General features: G+C 38.0%; 1 protein-coding gene across 2 annotated transcripts in view; it reads left to right on the forward strand.

Annotated features, from left to right (window-relative positions):
• Window positions 1-827: 827 nt before the first annotated feature.
• Window positions 828-23,882, forward strand: part of zmynd11 (zinc finger, MYND-type containing 11) — a 40,205-nt gene continuing 17,150 nt past the window's right edge. Inside the window, exons 1-10 of one of the 2 annotated variants that reach the window (XM_057857801.1) lie at window positions 828-973; window positions 2,243-2,378; window positions 4,599-4,758; window positions 11,761-11,784; window positions 19,115-19,327; window positions 19,399-19,476; window positions 22,280-22,372; window positions 22,444-22,531; window positions 23,633-23,688; window positions 23,765-23,842. In XM_057857801.1, coding sequence (XP_057713784.1) covers window positions 2,248-2,378; window positions 4,599-4,758; window positions 11,761-11,784; window positions 19,115-19,327; window positions 19,399-19,476; window positions 22,280-22,372; window positions 22,444-22,531; window positions 23,633-23,688; window positions 23,765-23,842 — 921 coding nt within the window. In that variant the 5' untranslated portion in view covers window positions 828-973; window positions 2,243-2,247. The remainder of the gene's footprint in view (window positions 974-2,242; window positions 2,379-4,598; window positions 4,759-11,760; window positions 11,785-19,114; window positions 19,328-19,398; window positions 19,477-22,279; window positions 22,373-22,443; window positions 22,532-23,632; window positions 23,689-23,764; window positions 23,843-23,882) is intronic. The other variant, XM_057857802.1, reaches the window with a different exon arrangement.

Below are 23,882 nucleotides of genomic sequence, written 5' to 3' on the forward strand. Positions count from 1 at the left end.
GTCTTCTTTATTTTCTCCATGCTCAATGACTTACACACAAGGACACAGGACAATGATTGAGGCAACTTTAATCCATTTTAACTGGCTGCAAGTGTGATTTAATTATAGCCACCAACTGTTATGTGCCACAGGTAAGTAACAAGTGCTGTTATTTACACAAATTAGAGAAGCATCACATGATTTTTTAAAAGGGTGCCAATACTTTTGTCCGGCCCGTTTTTGGAGTTTTGTGTAAAATCAAAAATGATGATGATGATTTAAAAATGTTCCCCATTCCCGTTTGTGTTTTTTCATTGCAAGCAAAATAAATGAAGATAATACTACCAAAGCATTTGAAATTGCAATCATATTCTGGGAGAAATTGAGCATTATCTGACAAAATTGCAGGGGTGCCAATACTTTTGGCCATCACTGTATATTTAATACATTAATAATTACTGCGACATGCTGCAACCAGTTTAAAGTGTACCCTTCATCCTACCCGTTGTTAGCTGGGATATGCTCCAGCACCCCCATGACACTTGAGAGGGTAACCAATTCAGAAGATGAATAAATTAATTAACATGAATAATTAAGAATGACAAAATATTGCTGTTTTTATTTAATGATCAAAAATAGGCACTTGCGTGATAAAGGCCTTAAGTGTCAACTTTTGAATAGACGATCATTGTGGTGACCACTGTCCCTGATGAAAATAATAATATTATTAATTATGAATGATAATAAATAAATTTAAAAAAGAAATTGTGCTCCCAACGCCCCCGCTCCTACTGCCGACGGCGCAATACCCCGCTTCGCCTCTAGAGCTCGCATGAGCGCGTCCCCCGTTGGTCTGTTTACCTCCCAACCGCGCTCTGCTCCATAGTGGTCGGCTGGACACGCAACGCCGCCCCGCCTCGCCCGCAACGGGTGTGAAAACTGCGTGCATCGTCGTCGTCGCCTCGCCCGTGTGCTGGCGACGCCGTGCCCGGAGGTGAGTGGCGCTTCAATCGGGCTCCTTCGATACACTGCGCGGCGCGGCGACTCCTCTCGGCTGGCCGGCGACGTGAGCTGCTCGGCGGCTAACTCAATATGGCGCCCTTCAAAACAAACCAGACTGACCTGCCAATCTCAAATAACAACAGTTTAACCACACTGCGCCGAGTGTCGACTCCCCCTTCTAAATACAAAGAAAATCACAATTAAAAATGACAAGCAATGTCTTTTTTTTGTTTCCCATTACATACAAATCTGTATTCTCTCTTCATGCTAGCTAGCTAGACGTAGCAACGCCACATTTTAGCGTAACGAACGAAACCAACTTGCCGTTACTTGTCTCACGGTGAGCTAAATTCACCTCAGAGATTAAATACATCTTAAATTATATCGAGTTGTGGGAACATTTAGTTTTTTGTACCAGTAGTTTGTGTTGCACGTCAGCCAGGTAAAGTGCTAACTGTTAGCCGTCTGTCTCGTGCGGTTTGCTGTATTCGTGGCCTGTCTGCCTGATTTGGTTCCCTCATTTTAGGCATAAGCCACTAATTTAATCACCTATTTTCTACAACCAATTGTTTAATGACAAATCATAAAGCTCAGAGCATAGCAGTCGTGATGTCCGAGCATGTAGCCCAAAATTAGCCGCCCAAATATATATGCATAACATTCCCCTAGTGCTGTGCGATATGGGAAAAATATATAACGATATGGACTGTTTTCTATCACGATATTGCTATGTCACGGTATATTAATTTTATGTACTGCTGATCCTCACGAGAGTTGCAGGGGTGCTGGAGCCTATCTCGGCTAACGAACCCTGAACTGTTCGCTAACCAATCACTTGCCAGGATATACATTTTTATTTTGGGAAAAAGTGATACAATTATGACAGCTTTCCCCTTTACTCACTTTACTTTTGAATGGAAATTACACTGACCTGCCACAAACGGTAAATGCATCAAGTAGTGCTGCAACCTGAACCTATCCAGTGTAAATAGAAGCAGCAGAGTGGCATACTTGTGACTACTTGTTTGGATGTTTGAAGGCTGGTGTATATTAAGTAAGCATAAAATCCTGAATAATAATGTAATCATTATTTTGAATTAAGTTGTTTTGTTTTCAGTATGTGTTGTATTTTTAATTTTCTTACATGCATTACTTGCTCATGGTGAGCAGGACGTTAGCGGGCTAGCAAATGAATAGAGATAGTAAGTACATGTATTATAGTTGAGTGCTAAAAGATACATTTCATGTGTTGTTGTCACAGTTAAGATGAATAAGGAAGTGATGTCCCGCGTGGAGAAGAAGAGGTTGGCTGACCCCAAGGTGGTCCAGTATGTTTGGGCCGCAATCGAGGTCATCCGCAATCAGAAACAAATCGCCAACATGGACCGCATCTCCAAGTAAGCCCTTTCGTCGAATGCATTCGTTGGCTGACATTGCCGGTGCTTGATGTCCAATCCGTTTGAGTGGGCGGGTCGAATGAACGACTGTTTTCCCATGGTAATGTCTATTGATTAGCATGTTAGCAAAAATAGTAGGGCTGTCAAACGATTAAAATTTTTAATCGAGTTGATTACAGCTTAAAAATTAATTAATCGTAATTAATCGCAATTTAAACTATAAAATATGCCATATTTTTCTGTAAATTATTGTTGGAATGGAAAGATAAGACACATTCAACATGTACAACATATACATTCAACATGCGGTACATAAGTACTGTATTTGTTTATTCTAACAATAAATCAACAAGATGGCATAACATTATTAACATTCTATTAAAGCGATCCATGGATAGAAAGACTTGTAGTTCTTAAAAGATAAATGTTAGTACAAGTTATAGAAATTTTATATTAAAACCCCTCTTAATGTTTTTGTTTTATTAAAATTTGTAAAAATTTCAATCAAAAAATAAAATAGTAGCTCGTCATTGTTGATGTCAATAATTACACCATGCTCACTCATTGTGCTTAAACCCATAAAATCATTTGGACCCAAGCGCCAGCAGAGGGCGCCAAACACTAAAAAACAAGTAACAAGCGGACATTACACTGCTGTCCTTTTAATCTGTTTGAGCGGGGCATGTGCGTTAATTGCGTCAAATATTTTAACGTGTTTAATTTTGAGAAAAAAATTCATGCCCGTTAACGCGATAATTTTGCCAGGCCTAAAAAATACCATTTCCCATTTTGCTAACATGCATGTTAGCGTATTTGCAAAAATACCATATCCCATTTTGCTAATATACATGTTAGCATATTTACAAAAATACCATTTCCCCTTTTGCTAACATGCTAATCGATAAACATAAACAAACCTACTGTTATTGCCTATGTTTATCGATTAGCATGTTAGCAAAAATACAATTTCCCTGCAGCTATTAAATTAATAAATACATGGACACATTTTGCAGCACTTCATGAATTCAGGTATTCTAATGAATAAATTACACATTTAATGACTTTTATTTATTTAATTCCAAATTTTCATCAATGAAATATTTAAATATTTATTAAAGATGTGTTTATATATGTAATCCTGTCTCATATGGTACCCCATACTAAAAATTTGGAATAATCCTTCATAATAAATGAATGAATTATTGATTTTGGAACAAATTGTGTTGTATTGATTAAATGAATTGCTATGTTCGTTTTAGGGCTGTCAAAATTATCGCGTTAACGGGCGGTAATTCATTTTTCAAATTAATCACGTTAAAATATTTGACGCATTTAATGCACATGCCCCGCTCAAACAGATTAAAATGACAGCACAGTGTCATATCCACTTGTTACTTGTGTTTTTTGTCGCCCTCTGCTGACGCTTGGGTGCGACTGATTTTATGGGTTTCAGCACCCATGAGCATTGTGTATTGACATCAACAATAGCGAGCTACTAGGCAAGGCAAATTTATTTATATAGCACAATTCAACACAAGTTTATTTTTTACTAGTTTATTTTTTCTTTGAAAATTTTAAAAATCTTATTGAAATGAAAACATTAATGAAAACATTAAGAGGGGTTGGAATATAAAATTTCATTAACTTGTACTAACATTTATCTTTTAAGAACTACAAGACTTTCTATCCATGGATCGCTTTAACAGAATGTTAATAATGTTAATGCCATCTTGTTGATTTATTGTTATAATAAACAAAGACAGTACTCATGTACAGTATGTTGAATGTATATATCTGTCTTATGTCTTATCTTTCCATTCCAACAATAGTTTACAGAAAAATATGGCATATTTTATAGATGGTTTGAATTGCGTTTAATTACGATTAATTAATTTTTAAGCTGTGATTAACTCGATGAAAAATTTTAATCGTTTGACAGCCCTAGTTCGATTGTCTTGCATGCATTACTCCCGTACGTTTAGTAGTGGGAGCCAATTGGCTAACTATTGAAATGTGCATTCCTGAAACAGATCTATTTATGGCAGTAAAGACAATAGACATGTAAAATGTCGATAGAAAATTTAGAACGTTTTAGCAATATATACAGTATGTTGTCATATCATATGGCATTACTGGTGGTTAAGACCAGAATGAGCAATAGAAGGATTGGCATACTATAGTCATCGGGCTTTGCAGCTCTAACCGTCCCCCTCCCACCAGGTACCTTAGCCGTATTTTTGGCATGCACCCGAAAGAGACGGCCCGTCAGCTGAGCCTGGCCGTCAAGGACGGCCTGGTAGTGGAGACGCTCACGGTGGGATGCAAGGGCTCCAAGGCGGGCATCGAGCAGGAGGGATATTGGCTGCCCGGGGATGAGACGGTGAGCCCCCGCAAACCTTTAGTGGCACTTGTTGACAAGCGTGTGGGAAAATCCCGTCGTGTCTGCTACGTAGGTTTTAGTTGGCAATAGGGCTGCCACAAAGGATGAGTTTGATAGTCGACTATCAGCAGTTGTTTTTGACACTAATTGGGTCGTGTAGAAATGGTATTACCGTATTTTTCTGACTCTAAGTCGCACCTTAATAGAAGTCGCACTAGCCATAAAATGCCCAACGAAGAGGAAAAAAACCATATAAGTCGCACCGGAGTATAAGTCGCATTTTTGGGGGAAATTTACTTGATAAAATCCAACACATAGAACAAATATGCCATCTTGAAAGGGAATTTAAAATAAAAATACAATAGAGAACAACATGTTGAATAAGTGTACAGTATGATATTACATGATGCATGAACAACGAAATTGCGAACGTGGCCGGTATGTTAACGTAACATAGCTATTAAGAGTTATTCAGATAACTATAGTGTAAAGAACATGCTAACAAGTTTACCAAACCATCAGTGTCACTCCAAAAAACAAAATAACATGTGAAATGATACAATAATGTGTTAATAATTTCACACATAAGCCGCTCCTGAGTATAAGTCGCACCCCCAGCCAAACTATGAAAAAAAACTGCAACCTATAGTCCGAAAAATACGGTATTTGCTGTTGTATTTTTCTAGCCCAAAAGCAGTTGTTAGCAAATATCTTTTGTTCGTGGAAGACTACAGAAATCAGACAGTAGTAACAGCGGGGTTCATTTTATTGTTATGTAGTTAAATAATGAAATGTTGATTATTATTTAATTTAAAAAAAAGAATTATTTTCTGATTTTTTTTTCTTTTTTCCATTTTTTTGATATTTTATACAGAAATAAAATGAAAATTCAAGATTGAAAATAAGACTTTTTTCCCCCCTTTATTTTTGTATTTCTGCAAATGTAAAAAATGGATGTAGAAAACAACAACAAAATTTGTATTTTAAATACAAAAAAAAATACAAATCAAACTATTATTTTTCCTTTTTTAAAATTAAAAGTAGCCTAAAAATAAGACATAAAAAGTATATTTACTCTTTAATCATGAGAATTTTGACTTTTTCCCTTTTCGGGGGGCAAAAATAAGCTAGTACAGTGATCCTTTGTTTTTCGCGGTTAATGGAGACCATAATGGACCAGAACCCCACACGATAAGTGAAACACCGCAAAGTAGCCCCACCCAAAAAACAACCCAAAAAAATGCATGTTCAATATATTTATTCAGATTTAGCATTGGAAAAAGATACATACAAGCACTTCAAATGTAATAATTATGGTAAGTTCTAAACATCTAACTGTCCCACCAGATTAGTTTTAAACAAGAATAATGTAGAAAAATGCTCGCCTTTATTAAATGCTTCATTGAGTGAGCCCACTCAAATCCGCTCACGCTGTTCACTTACACACAACGAGTTGCCACAGCAAGTGTTTGACAAGCTAAACGATGATTGACACATGCCTTGAAGTTTCAGCTTCCAAGCTTCTCTGGCAAGATCAAACCTTAACACCTGTCAATCATCGATTACTTTAACAAGCAACTCCAGTGCACTGCCTGATCAAGAAAAGCAGCAGGAGTGAGAGACTACGTGTTCGATTGGGACAGCTCTATAAAATAGTGCAGTTATTTATTTATTTATTTATTTATTATTGATTACGATTCAACTATCAAAATAGTTATGGATATATTTGACAGTCGATTATTTGACTATTAGCTGTGGCAGCCCTACATGGCAATGATGGACCTCCATGAAGTTGGCCCTTGATCAGACGCAAATTTATATCGAAATGATTTCAAACGTTTGTGCGGGTTTGTGCTGTGAAAACTTTTGTCTGTGCTGCCATTGTTTTTGAGATATTTATTCATTTATTTTTTTATAGGTCAATCTCAACCGGCTAAAAATAGTGCTGTTCGTTTATGCTATATTTGTGCTGTTAAAATGTTCATTTGTGCTGCTGCAGTTAATGTATTACAAATAATGTTTTTTTCGGTCCATGCTATGTTATCTATCATCGTTTTTTTCCAGGCCCCCCCCCCAACTCCAATTGATTCGGAAATGTTACCTTTCGCTTATTACCACCACAAACATTTCGTAGGTTTATTGTCATTTCAGTCCATTGTATAGGGTGCTGTGTAGGCATGTGCCGGTATGAGATTCAGACGGTATGATACCTTTTAGCAAAAATATCAAGGTTTCATGGTATTGCAATTACAGCTCTAAAATGTGTTATTTGAGATCTCTGGGTTAAAAAAAATTCAAAACAACATATTAGCAAATTGGAACATAAGTATAATGGGAAGATAAACTTTGTTATTAAAAAATAACAAAATATTCGAAATAAAATTAAAATAAATGCAGTCCACAGCTAAACATTATTATCAACCGAACAAAAATAATGGAATTATTTTGCATAAAAAGCAGGTGTGTAGGACCCGTATCATGATTACATTATACACACACACACTCTCTCTCTCTCTCTCTCGCTCTCTCTCGTCCTCTCGCTCTCTCTCTCAACACAGACAGTCGCCAAAGAGAAAGAAACCACAAGCTGTATTATGAAAATGTTATATCGAACAGATGTTTACAATAGTGGAAGATTTAAACAAAAGTAGGCTAATGGTTGGGAGGAAACTAGTTAGCTGTCTTTGCATGCTATTTAGCCACGTTGTCTGCTTCGTTAACAAGCTTATGTTACAGTATTTTTTACCACCGCTAGACACACTAAACACGCTAAAGTTAACTCTCACAGCTTTTGGGAAACGTTTTTGACAATGTTTACTAACTTTTGATTTTGTATAAAGCGATGGGCGATGAAATCATATTGGGGATATTGCCTCCTCTGGCAGCCACCCTCCGCGAACATGTTTTACATGTCTTTTGACTAGAGCTGGGAATCGTTGGGCACCTAACGATTCGATTACGATTACGATTCAGAGGCTCCGATTCAATTATAAAACGATTATTGATGCACCCCCCTCCTTTAAAAAAATTTTTTTTTTTATAAATGTTTTGTACATTAGTTCCAAAATTGTTCAAAAATACTCTCAGGTTAAACCAAACTACTATTTCAGTATCAAGTTAACGTATAGCAGTAAACAAATATATAAAAATAACATTAAATAAAAAACTCCAGTCCCCATTCTGTATCAGCAGCTTTAAACTACATTCAATTAATTTAATGTTGTGAATCAACCCTTAAAGTTGTTAAAATTGCTCCCGTTATTCCATAATTTCCCTTTTGTCTACTTTCGACATGTGAAAGTTTTAAAACTATTTTAAAGATAGATTCAAGTCAATATTTTACCGATTTAGGAGTATTTTAGATAAAAAGTTAATTAGGTTCGCTTGGAAGGTTCGTTACAACAGCCTGGCAGAGAAGTGTACTGCTTTAAGATGGCAGCCGTTTACTAATGCCCACATCTAGCTTTTTGTAGATGTGCTGCTAACACTACCGAATCTATAGTGCATCTAGTCCTATATAAATGATATCTACCGTAACATTATGTGGATGTACTTTGTAGCAGCTTTTCATCAGCAGTCAGGTATGTTTTTGTGTTTTTTTATCTCGTGGCATGAGTTGAGCTAGAGCCGTGAGTTGAGCATTGGCATTACCCGAGGGGCCAAGCAATGAGAAGCATGATGTTTAGCTACTCTCGCTTCGGTCCTCATTGGCTCCCGAAGACCGCGCGGCGCGCTGAGTGTGTTGTGCTTCCGCTTTACTTCGCATATTTCAATAATCGGAATTTGGATGTTTGTGAATCGTTCTCGAATCTTCCACGGCCGAATCGCGAATAATCTAAGAATCGGAAATTTTGCACACCTCTACTTTTGACCCTCCTCCTCTAAGCCGCGGCCGTCTGCAATTTTTTTGTAGCCCAAGTATTCCAATACCAGCGACTTCAGCCATGGTGTAGCACAGCTGACTCACTGAGCAACAGCCGGAGGTGGAGGGGTGAGCCTTGCAGCTGCAAGCGAGGGATTCTGCCCTGCAATTTTTTTTTAATATATAAAATAGCTAGTACTAGAGGTGTGCGAAATTCCCGATTCTTAGATTATTCGCGATTCGGCCGTGCAAGATTCGAGAAAGATTCACAAACATCCAAATTCCGATTATTGAATTACACCAGGTAAAGCGGAAATAAAACACAGGCAGCGCGGTCTTCAGGACGCAATGAGGAACGGACCGCATTGCATTCCAAGAGTAAACATCATGCTTGTCATTACCCGGCTAATGACAATGCTCAACTCACGGCTCTGGCTCAACTCATGCCGCTAGATAAAAAAACAATGATACCTGACTGCTGCCGACAGCCGCTACAAACTAAGTCCATACCATGTTTTGGTAGGTTATAGATATCATGTATACAGAACTAGCTACAAAATGACAGACTCAATGGCGTTAGCGGCACACGTATTGAAAACTAGATGCGAAATGACAGACTTGCCGGTGTTGGTAAACAGCCACCATCTTAAAGCAGGGGACTTCTCTAGAAGGCTCTGTAGTAGCAAATTTAATTAACTTTATATCTAAAATACTCCTAAATCGGCAAAATCTTAATTTGAAACTATCTTTAAAACAGTTTTAAAACGTTCACATGTCTAATGTAGACAGGAAGTTATGGAATAATGGGAGCAATTTAAAAAACTTTAACGGTTGATTCACAACATTACATTAATTAAATGTAGTTTAAAGCTGCTGATACAGAATGGGGACTTGAATATTTTATTTACTGTTTTGAACTGTTAAATTGATACTGAAATAGTTGTTTATTTAAGCCTCAGAGGGTTTTTGCACAATTTTTGTAACTAATGTACGAAACATTGAAAGCAGCTAATAACTTGGGGGGGTTTGTGGGTGTCATCAATAATCGATTTATCATCGAATCGTTGCCTCTGAATCGTAATCGAATCGTTAGGTGCCCAAAGATTCCCACCTCTAGCTAATACCGTAGGAACGGTATGACAGAAAATTTTATTGGCTTTGAAATCGTGACTAGAGCTGTTCCGACGAGTCGACATAGTCGGCGTCATCGGTGATGTAAATGCGTCGACGAGCACAATATCAGATCGACGGTTAATAAAAGGTTAAAAAAATATATGCGTGGAAACTTGAGAATGCTGGACGTTCGGTATGCAAGCTGGGAGAGCGGCACAAAGCCAAAAAAGCACACCAGAGTGGCCAAAACATTGACTTATTTCAGTGAAACAAAGGAGGGTACACTGTTGTGAATGAACACCTAAAGCGTCGTCACTAGAGGTGTGCAAAATTTCCGATTCTTAGATTATTCGCGATTCGGCCGTGGAAGATTCGAGAACGATTCACAAACATCCAAATTCCGATTATTGAAATATGCAAAGTAAAGCGCAAGTACAACACACTCAGCGCGCCGCGCGGTCTTTGGGACAATGAGGAAGGGAGCGAGAGGAGCTAAACATCATGCTTCTCATTACCCGGTCCCTCGGGTAATGCCAGTGCTCAACTCACGGCTCTAGCTCAACTCATGCCACGAGATAAAAAAAACAAAACAACATACCTGACTGCTGCCGAAAAGCTGCTATAAAGTACATCAACATAATATTACGGTAGATATCATTTATATAGGACTAGATGTAATATAGATACGGTAGCGTTAGCAGCACAGCTACAAAAAGCTAGATGCGGGCGTAGTAAACGGCCGCCATCTTAAAGCAGTACAGTTCCCTGCAAGGCTGTTGTAGCGAACCTTCCAAGCAAACCTAATTAACTTTTTATCTAAAATACTCCTAAATCGGTAAAATATTGATTCTAATCTATCTTTAAAATAGTTTTTAAACTTTCACATGTCGAAAGTAGACAAAAGGGAAATTATGGAATGACGGGAGCAATTTTAACAACTTTAACGGTTGATTCACAACATTAAAATAATTGAATGTAGTTTAAAGCTGCTGATATCGAATGGGGACTAGAGTTTTTTATTTACTGTTATTTTTGTATATTTTTTTACTGCTATATGTTAACTTGATACTGAAATAGTAGTTTGGTTTAGCCTGAGAGTATTTTTGAACAATTTTGGAACTAATGTACAAAACATTTAAAACAAAAAAAAAAGGAGGGGGGTGCATCAATAATCGTTTTATAATCGAATCGGAGCCTCTGAATCGTAATCGTAATCGAATCGTTAGGTGCCCAAAGATTCCCAGCTCTAGTCGTCACCCAGTTGTAATTTTGGAAGACGACAGGAGACAACAAGCTGGCATATCATGAGTCCTAACTAACCAACGACATGTTTTATTGAAGTTGCTAAGCCTGTCGCGATATGCAATTAGTCCATTTATCGCAAGGTGTATAAAAATGAGGGCGGTAATTTTCACGGCTGCCTTTTATCGCCGCGTGCGTGCTTGCACACATTCGTGTTTGCGTGTTGATGGCATACGAGACTCCAGTTCCTTTCACAGATGTTTATTGCTCATCAACACTAGGGGTGTGCCATCTTGGGCACTTTACTACCAATTAAATTTGAATATCTACATAACTGTTGCAGCACAAGCAAAAATGTTTGCAGCACAAAATGGCACAAACAAACGGCACCATTGCGGTTCCGTTCCACCGTAGATGGGGGGCTCCGTGACGTCATCACTACAAATTTAAAGCAGAATATGTACAAAACCTTTTTTTCTTTTTACAGCACAAACTGGCACAAAAGTAGCGCAAACAAGTGACATTATTTTGATATGAATTTGCGTTTGATGGGGTGGGCAACTCCATGGAGGTCAATAATGCTGTTACTGCAGCGCCCACGTGCTTTTAACTAATTAGCTGCCATTGACGCCGCGAGACATCCATTGGACGTTTCGCGCTGTCAACGCCAGCGAAGCACGATCAGTCAATGCCAGCCATCCAAAATTGAAATGGATTTGATGTCTATCACTGTCAATGGCAGTGGATAAGTTAAAGACTTCCTCTTTGAATCATTGTCATCACAGGAGCCTCAAGCAGAAGGAAGCAAGGTACGTGTTGCATCCTTATTGTTCTTAGCACCCCTCTTTAGCGCCACTAACACAAAAGCGCTACGTGTTGCACAGTCACACATTTGATGGAAACAAACAACTCGGAACTTGCAGTACCATTTTGTGCTACATTTTATTTGATTTAAAAAAAAAAAAAAAAAAAAAAAAAAAAAGAAGACATTTTTTGCTCTGTAATCATGTATTGTACATTACACTAATTCGCTGGTATGTTCTTAACTCATAGGCTGCCATTGACGGTGATAGACGTCAAATCCGTTTGTACCGGAACGAGTCATTGGACTTCTGTCACCGTCAATGGCAGCTATTGAGTTATTTTATGTCATATAATTTCAAGGAGTTCACAAATATATATAAACCATTGGAGGAATACGTGAGTACATTTAAAATGGTATTGATTTTAAAAAGGAAAGAATGTAGAAAATTAAATGGAATAAGACTGCTGGAAATGAGAAATTCATAAAAAGATTTTTTAGAAAATGAAAACAAATTGCTATCAAATAAAGAAATAGATATATTTAATTTTGTCGAATGAAAAAAGATAATGAAAATAATAAAATATATTTTTTGTATTTGTTGTTTTATATTGATAAATTTTCTTCATTTTTTTCTGTTTCCTTTTATTATTTTTTAAAACAATTTTTAAAATTTGCATTTAACTCATTTAATGTTTAAAATGTTTATTTTACCTTTTTTTATTTATGATGAATTTTATTTTTTTTAATTTTTTTGTTTTAGAATTTAGCTAGTATAATGAAAATAAGAAAATGTATTTTTTGTATTTCTTGTTTGGTTTTATTATATAAATTTGATAAATTTTCTATATTTATTTCAATTTCATTTTTTTTTTTAAACACTTTAAATTTTTTTCATTTGATATTTAAAATGTTTTTATACTTTTTGTGAATTTTATATATTTTTGAATTTTTTTTTAGAATTTAGCTAATATAATGAAAACAATAAAATGTATTTTTGCTATTTGTTGTTTGGGTTTTATTACATAAATTTGATACATTTTCTATATTTTTTTCAATTTCATTTTATTTTTAAAACACTTTAAAATTTTCATAAAACTCATTTAATATTTAAAATGTTTATTTTACATTTTATATTTTTGGTGAATTTTATATATTTTTGATTTTTTTTTTTTTTTTTTTTTTTTTTAGAATTTAGCTAATATAATGAAAACAATAAAATGTATTTTTGCTTTTTGTTGTTTGGGTTTTATTACATAAATTTGATACATTTTCTATATATTTTTTTCAATTTCATTTTATTTTTAAAACACTAAATTTTTCATAAAACTCATTTAATATTTCAAATATTTATTTTACATTTTATATTTTTGGTGAATTTTATATATTTTTATGAAGCTAAAAGTCGGTAAATCGCCAGTCATCATCAGAAAAATTAAATTCTGTTGTTCTCATACGGAAGCGACAACAAAAATTATTCTATTAAAAATAATATTAAAGAAAAGTAGTGTTTATTTGAAAAACATTTAACTATACAAATCATGATGCAGATAATCTGGGAGCTGAATTTCTTGAGCATGCATTCCAAGCACATTGGGGAGCGTACAATACATGAATACAGGTTTTAAAAAAACTGCTTTTGAAGGGCAAAAATGGGGGGTTAATACAAATGAGAGCATATTTTTCGGGGGAATAGTACGCATGAGGTATGAGTTATCAGTTTGTTTGACCATGTATATACAAAGTCAACAAGTCTGTGACTGCGCGACATGTGCGAGACAACTAGGGCTGCCTACCACAAAGGATTATTGTTGTTTATTATTTATTTTTAAACATATTGTTTGGACTCTTTATTTTCCCACCCAACTTTTTTTTTTTTTTTTTTTTTAGTTTAAAAAAAAAAAAAAAATTTTAATTTAATATTTAATAGAAAATACAGTAAAAAGTAAGTGGAAATTAAAAAAAAAAATCATGAAAAATGTAATTAAAGACCATTTTAAGTTAAAGCAACACCTGGTAACTTTTCAGTTTTGGTCAATTTTAGCGATGCCGCTGGACAAAAGCGGTAGTGTTTTGCCTTAAAGAAGACTGCGTTTCCCATGTGGACCAGCGCACACCCGTACAGTGTCGTAAATTCATCAGTCAATCAAAAATCACTCTCCCGGACGCCTGCAGATGGATTAAACAAAACATTTCTGTTTCCAGGGGCTGTGTGAAGGATGAATAGTAATAAGGTAATGAATCCAGTTTTCATGCGATAAAACCTGAAAGGGAAACGCAACTGAAAAGAAAGTGCTGCTGGCTTGACCATGGATTTAGAAAACGCGGCTCACTTCAGACACCAAGCAGACAACCGTAATATAAGGATTGTGTAAAAGTGTTTATTGAAAACGCAAAATAAAACATGTGCTCCCGAAAATGGAGACACAAAAATGGGTCGTGACAGTACGTCGGGATCAGTAAATAAAAAAAAATATATATATATATATATATATATATATAAAAAAGGGAAGATCGCGGTGAAAGGCTGACAAACAAAAAAAATCAAGGCGATGATGCAACTAGCAACGAAGGGATATACAAAATGTCAAATGGCAGCAAGTCAATATCTCGGCAAGCCGCCTAGGATCGGTTTAAAGACACTGCTGATGAGCTGGAATTGGGTGCAGGTACGACATTGGGAACTCATCCCGCAGCTCTGTAATAAAACAGTCCGACCAGCAGCAGAATGTGACAAAGTCATGCCAGTCGTCAAAATAGCTTCATGCTAGCTAGCACAGCTATTTTCCCAGTCCAGGCCAACCGCGTCATCACCCCCAGCTTAAAACATGGCCGAGGTTCCCTTTAAGAAACTACAAAAAGAGTATTTAGACACTTTTCAGGTCAGCAATGTCTCTAAACAATTATTGACGATCACAATAGAAAAATAGAAAATTGATTAATGGTGGCAGCCCTAGAGAAACCCTTTCCTGATGGAAGTGACCGCAATTTTTCGGTCGCTACTCACGCGCAGACGTGCTTCCGCACCTTGATGGGGGAAAAAAAAAAACATAGTCGAAGCATTCTCGTCCTCTTTTGACGATGTGATTTTTGAAATAAATGAAAGTTTTAACTCAAAATTTGAAAAGCCAAGTCCCCACAATAAGGCAAGGGAGCGGAAACACGTCTGTGTCCCGGTAGTGTCTTTTTAGTCCTAACAAAGACTTAGCGGTTGATCTCCTTGTGTGTTCACTTGTGTCCGGCATGCTTAGACTCCTCTGCCCCTCTGCAAAAATTGGGAGAACGGCGAGCTCTTTTGTCCCTGCTTGTCTCCAGTTTTGGCTAAGCGGGTATCCCAATACGTGCAAATATATGTGTGTATGTGTGTGATCACTCGGGTTGTGACAGTAACTCGAAAAGGTGATATATCGCAATACTTTGTAGCTCAGAAGGTTAACAATATGCTATCACCAGTGTTGTTTTCAGCAGCCCTTTTAATTTTGGTCTTAGTCTTTTGGACGAAAATACTTGTGGGTCTTAGTCATATTTTAGTCATTTCAAAATGTTTTCGTCTTCATCTAGTTTTAGTCAACGAAATCTCATACAAATTTCGTGTAGTTTTAGACGACAGTTCTCAAAATGTTTTAGTCTGTCAAATTCAAATTATACGTTTTAGTCCTAAAGAGTCCAAGAGTTTAATGCTAACGCGAATGATATGCTAACGCTAGGCCTGTCGCGATAACAAATTTTAGTATGCGATAATTATCTCAGAAATTATTGCGATATGCGATATTATTGCTAGGGATGGGAATCGAAATCCGATTCCAATTCGGAACCGGTTCCGAGTGTTTCGAGGCCTCGACATCACAATGAAAAAGCCTTAACAATCCCTCTAACGATTCCTAAAGACGCGTATTGCGTCGTGACATGTGTTGTTGTCCAGACGCATCAAACTAGCATGGCGCCAAGAACCACTCGCTCCAAAGTTTGACTACACTTCACCAGGAAAGACTGTGAAAATGAAAGGTTACGACGGGTAAGCACGAGCATTGCAGCCATAAACATAACAATGACAGCACGTAGGTTCAAACGCTCGAAAGTGTGTGTTCACTTCACGAGGAAAAATTACAACAAAGCGACTTGCAGTCATTGCAAGGTGGAGATAACTGCATCGGGAGGGAATACGACTGCGCTGTCCTCACAGAGAGGCTAAGGCTCAGTCATGGCTATACAGCTAGCTAAACTCCCAAATGACGATGCAGAAGACGTTGGTATGATTTGCTGACTTTAATCAACCATCACTTGAAGAGTGAAACTAAGAATAGAAATGAAACAAATCAATTTCGTCCCCAATAACAAACAGGTTTGCATCAACGTAAATCAGCGATGATTGGCTGCTAATAACAGTATGGTTAGCATTCGTTCGCTAGCATTAGCACATCGTTCAAACCACTACACAACTGGATTTAAGTGTCCGATCGCGAGTGGAAACACAACAACAACAACACAAAAGATGATACATACCGGCGTTGCCTCTGTAGATATTAACATTAACAAAGAACGTAGGCTCGTAGAAGTGTTTCCCTCTCTCACTAACTCGCTCACTCACTTGGATGCGGCATTTCTTCTTTGGGTGTAAGGGCGCTCTTCTTCACGTGAGCGCGTTCTTCTTAGCGTGAGGAAGCACAGGGGCGCCACAAAAACTAAAAGGCATGCAATTCAATGTAATGGTAAAATAATACACGTTAACCCACTAGTCCCCAAACTGCGGCCCGCGGCCCAAATACGGCCCGCCTCCACATTTGGTCCGGCCATTTTGAATTTTTTTTTTTCTCAATCGTGTTATTTATTTTCTGGCCTTTTCCTTGAAGAATTCAGAGAGGGTTATTTGGTTATTATCTATTTAATTAATAGTGTTTTTATTATTAATTATTATTATTATTATTATAAAGAATCCAGAAAGGATTATTTGATTGTGGCTTTCTGAAAAACAATATTTTTTTACATTTATGCACTTCTGCAATCGTCACACTTTTTCTGTTACAAACTGACCCCGGCCCCTCATCAGAGAAGGGAAAAGTTATGTGGCCCTCACAGGAAAAAGTTTGGGGACCCCTGCTTTAACACATATTGCCAAAGGCAGAACAAAAACCTATCTGCCAATATATACCAATATTTTTTATTTCTATTAGATAAACGTTTCAGTAAAATGTTACACATTCTTGTGTATTTGCCACTTATTGCCACAGTTAACATTGAGGCTTTGGGCCTCTTTTGATCTCGTTGTGAGTTTGTAAGGTTGTGACTTCTGATTAAACAAACTCGATGCCAATCAAAACGTTTGTTCTTCTTTTTCCCCAAATTAGAATCGATAAGAGAATCGAATCGTTAAGCAATATCGATAATGGAATCGGAATCGTAAAAATCCTATCAATTCCCATCCCTTTAATGCGCCGCCCCCCCCCCAATTTTTTAAAAAACAATTTACAATAACACAGTGAGAATACAGTATAGTGCTGCAACGATTAACCGATTAACTCGAGTATTTGATTAGAAAAAAAATATTCAAATTAAATTTTATTGCTTCAAGTATTCGTTTATTAAAGTGGCATTGTAATAGTTTATTTTGAAGATGTTTGCATTTAGTTTTATTGATTAGGGTGGATACACTGCCCTCTGGTCTGCCTCATTTCACATGGCTGAATCCAACTGCACCCTGTTAAGACCAACGTAAGCTAAGTTTTCGTTTGTGCTAATGATTTTTATGCATTCATATTTAGCCGTTTTTTGTGGGAATGTTTGAACCATTTAAGGGCATTGTTTGAAGAAAAAAAAAAGTTAGCATTTTATAGCATTTAAGCTAGCGGACTTTTGCTATGTAAATTAGCCAATTGTTCTTTTGTGGTACATAGATCCTTTTTTTTTTTTTTTTATACTGTTTGAGGCTCAGCTCAGGTATTTTAATTTTTCATGTTCCTTATCCGATTACTCGATTATTCAAACTAACTCGTTCATCGATTAATCGACTACTAAAATAATCGATAGCTGCAGCCCTATTACAGTATGTATAATAGATCAAGTACACCCATTTAAATGTAATAAATGTTTACTCTTAAGTTCAAAAAAACTTAGAAAGAAAGAAATCATAACTGAAAACATTAGACCATATCTCTTTTAAGTAAAAGACAACTATATGAATATCGCACTGAAACACAGAATAAATAAAATGTCTTTTTCAAGAAAAAAATTCAATTGCACTTAAGAACAAGCATTTAGGCAAATGAAAACTTTTCCCCTCATAGCTTCTGCTATGGCCTTCCATGTGTAATATTCTGATTGGATGTTTTCCGAGGCACCCTGAAGCGCATGCAACGGTGATGTTGTTTGTTCATGTGACGCGGAAGTGAGAGAGCCACACGTTGAGGAAGTGTTGTTAGCGCCGTGTGTTAATAAAAAACAAAGTTGTCAGCACGTCGTGTGTTTGATATAATTGCCAGAAAAACACACATAATAGGACACCATACAGCTTCCTTTTTAATTTTGTCCTTATAATGATGATCTGCTGCATCATAAATCACTTTGTGACTTTCCACCTCCATGATGGAGCGTTCTTCGTCCATGTTCGCTGGTTAAACCGTGAATAAGCAACTGGGCTGTTGACTCCAGGCCCGGCTCCGCCCATTTTGACGGATGCGTCTCAGGCAAAAATAGAAAATAGCCTAAACTGTCAATCCGGAGCACTGACGCGGCCGGTATACGTTGAACAATGGGATATAATGGGAATGGATTGGCTCCCGCGCTATTTTTCGCTGAACCCGCGCCGAACCCGGAACGAAGATGCATTTCGCGTTGTTGGTAACAAGGAAGCCGAACTTTTAACAGCACGTTTGCCGAATGCACGCACGCACGTGCACGCGACGCGATAAATTGCAGCGGGAAAATTACCGCCTTCATTTTCATTTACCGTGCGATAAATGGAATTATTGCATATTGCGACAGGCTTAGCTAACACTACGAGTTACATTTAGTCTATTAGTGATAAACTCATTTTTCAGAGTTTTAGTCAAGTTACGAGTCATATGATTGGACGTTCAGCACCGTCAGTGGAATTAAAAGAGTCGAGCATTAAAATACCTCAAGTTAAATAAACTTGTTTTTTTCCTGTTGTTTTTACCATTAGCAAATGTAAATCTTTTTCAATGTCATTTAAAAAAGTCAATGAATTGATTATCAAACTAATAGTTGCAGCCCGGCCGACCTGACCCCGACTTAAGCGGCAGATGATGGATGGATGGATGTGACTTGTGCCTAAAAAATTGGGATTAACTTTGGTTTGTGCCTTCCTCCTGTGCGGCCAGGAGGGGGAGCAGGGTGACGCCAACATGTGCTCTCCTGCGTGTCCTCCTCAGGAGTGGGAAGCCGAGAGTCACGACTGGTACTGCTTCCAGTGTCACCTGCCGGGCGACGTGCTGCCCTGCGACAACTGCTTCCGCGTCTTTCACCTCAAGTGTCTGGCGGAGGACGGCCGGCCCCGCGACGCCGGCTCGCACTGGCAGTGCGTCTTCTGCAGGGTAGGTGGGCGCTACCGCCAAAACTTCCCGAACCCTCGCCGCTACCTCACGCCTTGTCCTAACGTTCGCAGGGGAGTAAAAAGAAGAACCTCAGCAAACAGGAGATGTGCAAGTACCTCCGCTTCATCGTCCAGCGGATGAAAGAAAGGGTGAGTGACTCCGTGCTGGGATGCGTTAAAAAAGCAGAAAGCATAAACTTCATAATGTATTGACGGGACGCAGGGCCGATAAAAAGGTGGCCTGCATTGTTGGCAAAGCAGTCAAAGCTGACCGAGTGGAATCACAGACAAAGAGCTGTTTTCGTTGAAAATCCTTAAATCCCTGAATTCTTTAAAACAGTCTCGATTCTTGGTTAAAAGCAAAAAAAAAGCGTGCAGTTAGCATCTATTTTACGTAAATATTAGGGCTGTCAAACGATTAATATTTTTAATCGAGTTAATTACAGCTTAAAAATTAATTAATCGTAATTAATCGCAATTCAAACCATTTATAAAATATGCCATATTTTTCTGTAAATTGTTGGAATGGAAAGATAAGACACAAGATGGATATATACATTCAACATACGGTACATAAGTACTGTATTTGTTTGTTATAACAATAAATCAACAAGATGGCATTAAGATTATTAACATTCTTTCTGTGAGAGGGATCCACGGATAGAAAGACTTGTAATTCTTAAAGGATAAATGTGACTTTGTATATTGTGACTAAATATTGCCATCTAGTGTATTTGTTGAGCTTTCAGTAAATGATACTGTAGCCATTTAACTGTTCTGCCCAAATGCATGATGGGAAGTGCAACCATGACTGTGCGTAGTGGCACCAATTGATGTATCTTCTCTACGTTGGGAAATAACATAGTGTGTTAAGAAAAAGATCAACTACTACCTTTCTTCCCCACATTGCTTCCTACGATACTTCCAATTATTGAGAGAGGGATTTTAAGGCTTTAGCCAACTAACAAAAGGCTCCAAAGACTGCCAAAATTCACTCTACTCATTTTACGCTGCATTTAGCTCTATATATAGGTAAAACGGCGCCATTATAGATTGAACGCGACAATGCGTGAGTGGGTCGTGCTGCGCATGCGTTAATTGTGTTAAATAGTTTAACGTGATTAATTTTGAAAAAAATTAATTACCGCCATTAACACGATAAATTTGATAGCCCTACTTTAAGCCAAAACTAAAGACTCTGGATGAGTGCAAGACATTTTGTCTGTAACGTTAAATACAATTAGAAAACGATTTAATAAAAAAAAAGATTAATATGTATATATATATATCGTAATTGTCGGACTATAAGCCGCTACTTTTTTCCTTCATTTTGAATCCTGCGGCTTATAGTCCAGTGCGGCTTATTTGTTGATTTATTTCGGTAAAATGCAACACTTTATTTGACAGCGGTGTCATAAGACTGTCATATGACCATCATAATTATGACCTGACAATGTCATGGGCATTACTGAATGCTTATGTCATTAAATGTCATCTGGCAAATGATGTCACTGACTCCATTTATGTCCAGCTTGAATTTTTACATCCAAAAGTGAGATAATTTGCCAGATAACACACAATGACATCAGTTATAAGCATTCATAAATGCTCATGACAGTGTCGTATCATAATTATCATTGTCTAATGACAGTCTTATGGTGCCACTGTCAAATATAGTGTTGCCAAATACCATAACTAGCAATAATGAAACAACTGGAACAGTAATTGAAGAAATAATTAGCACAGAGCATGAATTTTGATAGTTATTTGCATCTGTCGCGCTGCAATGCATGCTAGGAGGCATGTTGGACAACAACAGTGTTTGACCGCAGGTGGTAGCAGAGGTTGACTCTCGCCCAAGGGAGCAGTGATGACCCAATGAAGCTTCGTGAAGCAATGAAGCTTTGCAACCAAGTGGTTCAAAGCTTCATTGGGGTTCATTTGGTCTTATGAAAGTCATTTGATTTTGCTGTCAAATGAAGTATTACCGGTTAATATCTTTTGGTGTTAATATCCCATAATACAGTGAGGACAGCTGTGGCTTATAGTCCAGTGTGGCTTATCTATGAACAAATGCCGTTTTCATGCCAATTTTTGTGGGTGGCGGCTTATAGTCAGGTGCGCCTTATAGTGTGAAAATTTGGGTATATTAAAAAAAGGCATGTCCGATATTATTTTGCCGATTCCGATACTTTGAAAATGACGTGATCGGACCCGATTGATCGCCGTTTTTCTCTCTCGCTAACTCGCCCACTCACTCACAGCTACGCAGCTGTCCGTCTTCTTCTGGCGTGTGAGCGCTCTTCTTCACGTAAACAAGTGCGAGTGCACCCCCATGTGGGCGTGAAAGCGCCACAAACTAAAAGCCTGCATTTCAATATAAAAAAGTCAATAATACAATTGAAAACACATTGCCAAAGGCAGAACACGAACGCGGCCATAGCTATTAAGAGTTATTCAGATAACTATAGCATAAAGAGCATGCTAACAAGTTTACCAAACCATCAGTGTCACTCCAAAACACCAAAATAACATGTGAAATGATATCATAATGTGTTAATAATTTCACACATAAGTCACTCCTGAGTATAAGCAACCCCAGCCAAAATATGAAAAAAAACCGCGACTTATAGTCCATTAAATACGGTACATGGGATAAAAGTACGGATCTCTGGGGAAAGAAAAGGTTGGGAACCACGGCCCTAGAGGCCCAGGCCGGGTGTCGCCGCACCCCTAGCACTGCCACCCCAAGCTCCGCCCCTGCATTACACTAATGCTCTAAGTGTATTATTTAAATGTGAATTCAGACATCAAAGCATCAATATTGTGGCCTACATAATGATCCAAAATATGTTTTTCTTGCTATGAATTATGTTTTGATGTGTGCATTATTGAGGGAGATGGATGGTTTAGGGAGAACATTTAACCTCAATCTAGTTTGTGGTCCCGGCAGGCCGTGGACCTGAACAAGAAAGGCAAAGACACCAAACATCCCATGTACAGACGGCTCATCCACACTGCGCTGGACGTGGGCAACATCCAGGAGGTGACGCTCGCGCATGCCTCCGCCGTCGAGCGGAACGTCCACAGAGTTGACGGCTCTTCTTTGGCCCTCAGAATCTGAAGGAGGGCAAGTACAAGAACTTTGAGGAATTCAAAGCCGACGCCCAGCTGATCGTTCACAACACGGCCATCTTATATGGAGGTGGGTCTCATTTCATAAGTAATTGCTATAGACCCTATCCACGTGACGTCACAACTCCTTCCTCCTGACTGGTGCCGCCCAATTGTCCGTCAACACATCATGTTTCCCTGTTACGGCTACGTACATTCCTCCTATTTACGACGTGTTTTTCTGCTCGTTAACATTAATAATCAAAATGGTGAAGGCGTGTGTGGCGGTCGCTTGCAATAACAGAGAAGATAGACGGAGAGACTTGAAGTTCTACCGGATTCCGAGAGACCCGGAGAGAAGAGAGCGAGATGGGCTGCTGCAATTCGACGAGAAAACTGGGCTCCAAACGATTACCACAGATTATGTAGTAGTCATTTTATATCTAGTAAGATGCATTTAATATATATTTAGAGGGTTTTGGGCTGACAACCACAATTAAGATCATTGCTAGGCTAATCGCCAAAAACATACACGCATGTATGTAGTGAGAGTGCTATCGCTAAACCATATAAACATTAAAAGCCCTAACTCCATTGACAAACAACATGAAATACATTAGACTTGACAGTGGATGTTAGCAATAACAAAAGATTTTGAATTGAAAATTTCGTAACTCACCTTTCCAAGCACAAGATAGATTCCTGCCGAATTTTCGTGGACGAGGACCTGTTTCACCCAACCAGCAACGAAGTATTTATAAGCCTCCAAGCTCTTAAAGTTTTTCAAACTTTCGTGAGAATAGGCTGATTTTGTGTGGACAAGATAGTTGTACATATCAGGGTAGCTAGCAGATGTCAGGCAAATACGGCGGAGACAGCGGGTCGAAAAACATCGATTTTAGGCATCAAATATGGATCTGGCGAATGGATAAACTGAAGCTTTTCCACATAACGCCTTTTATGCAACGCATCAAGTGAATTTACGGCGTCCGAAAGCACCGGGTCTTCCATGAAATGCATTATAAATTGCTCGATCAATTGAGACCATTGATAATACAGACACAAAATGACGGACAAGTGGGCGGAACCATACAGCGAGCACGTGATTTTGTGACGTCGGTGGGTAGGGTCTATACAGTAATTGTGTTCATTTTGCCATAGCATTCTTGAAATTAATGGGGGGTTTTTGTAGTTCACAGTGACCAGGCAGAGATGGCTCGTCTTCTCTTCAGCGACACTTGTCACGAGGTACACAGACACGCACTTCTATTGATCGGATTAAAGCGACAACGTCCCTACACCTACCGTCTTCTTCCTCTTCCAGCTGAATGAGTTATTACTGTGTAAGAACTGTTTCTACCTGTCCAACGCCCGCCCCGACAACTGGTTCTGCTACCCTTGCGTGAGTAGAAAGTGACCCGGACTTTTAACACATTACGCGA

The sequence above is a fragment of the Corythoichthys intestinalis genome, chromosome 14, assembly GCF_030265065.1.
Source record: "Corythoichthys intestinalis isolate RoL2023-P3 chromosome 14, ASM3026506v1, whole genome shotgun sequence".
Lineage (NCBI taxonomy): Eukaryota > Metazoa > Chordata > Actinopteri > Syngnathiformes > Syngnathidae > Corythoichthys > Corythoichthys intestinalis.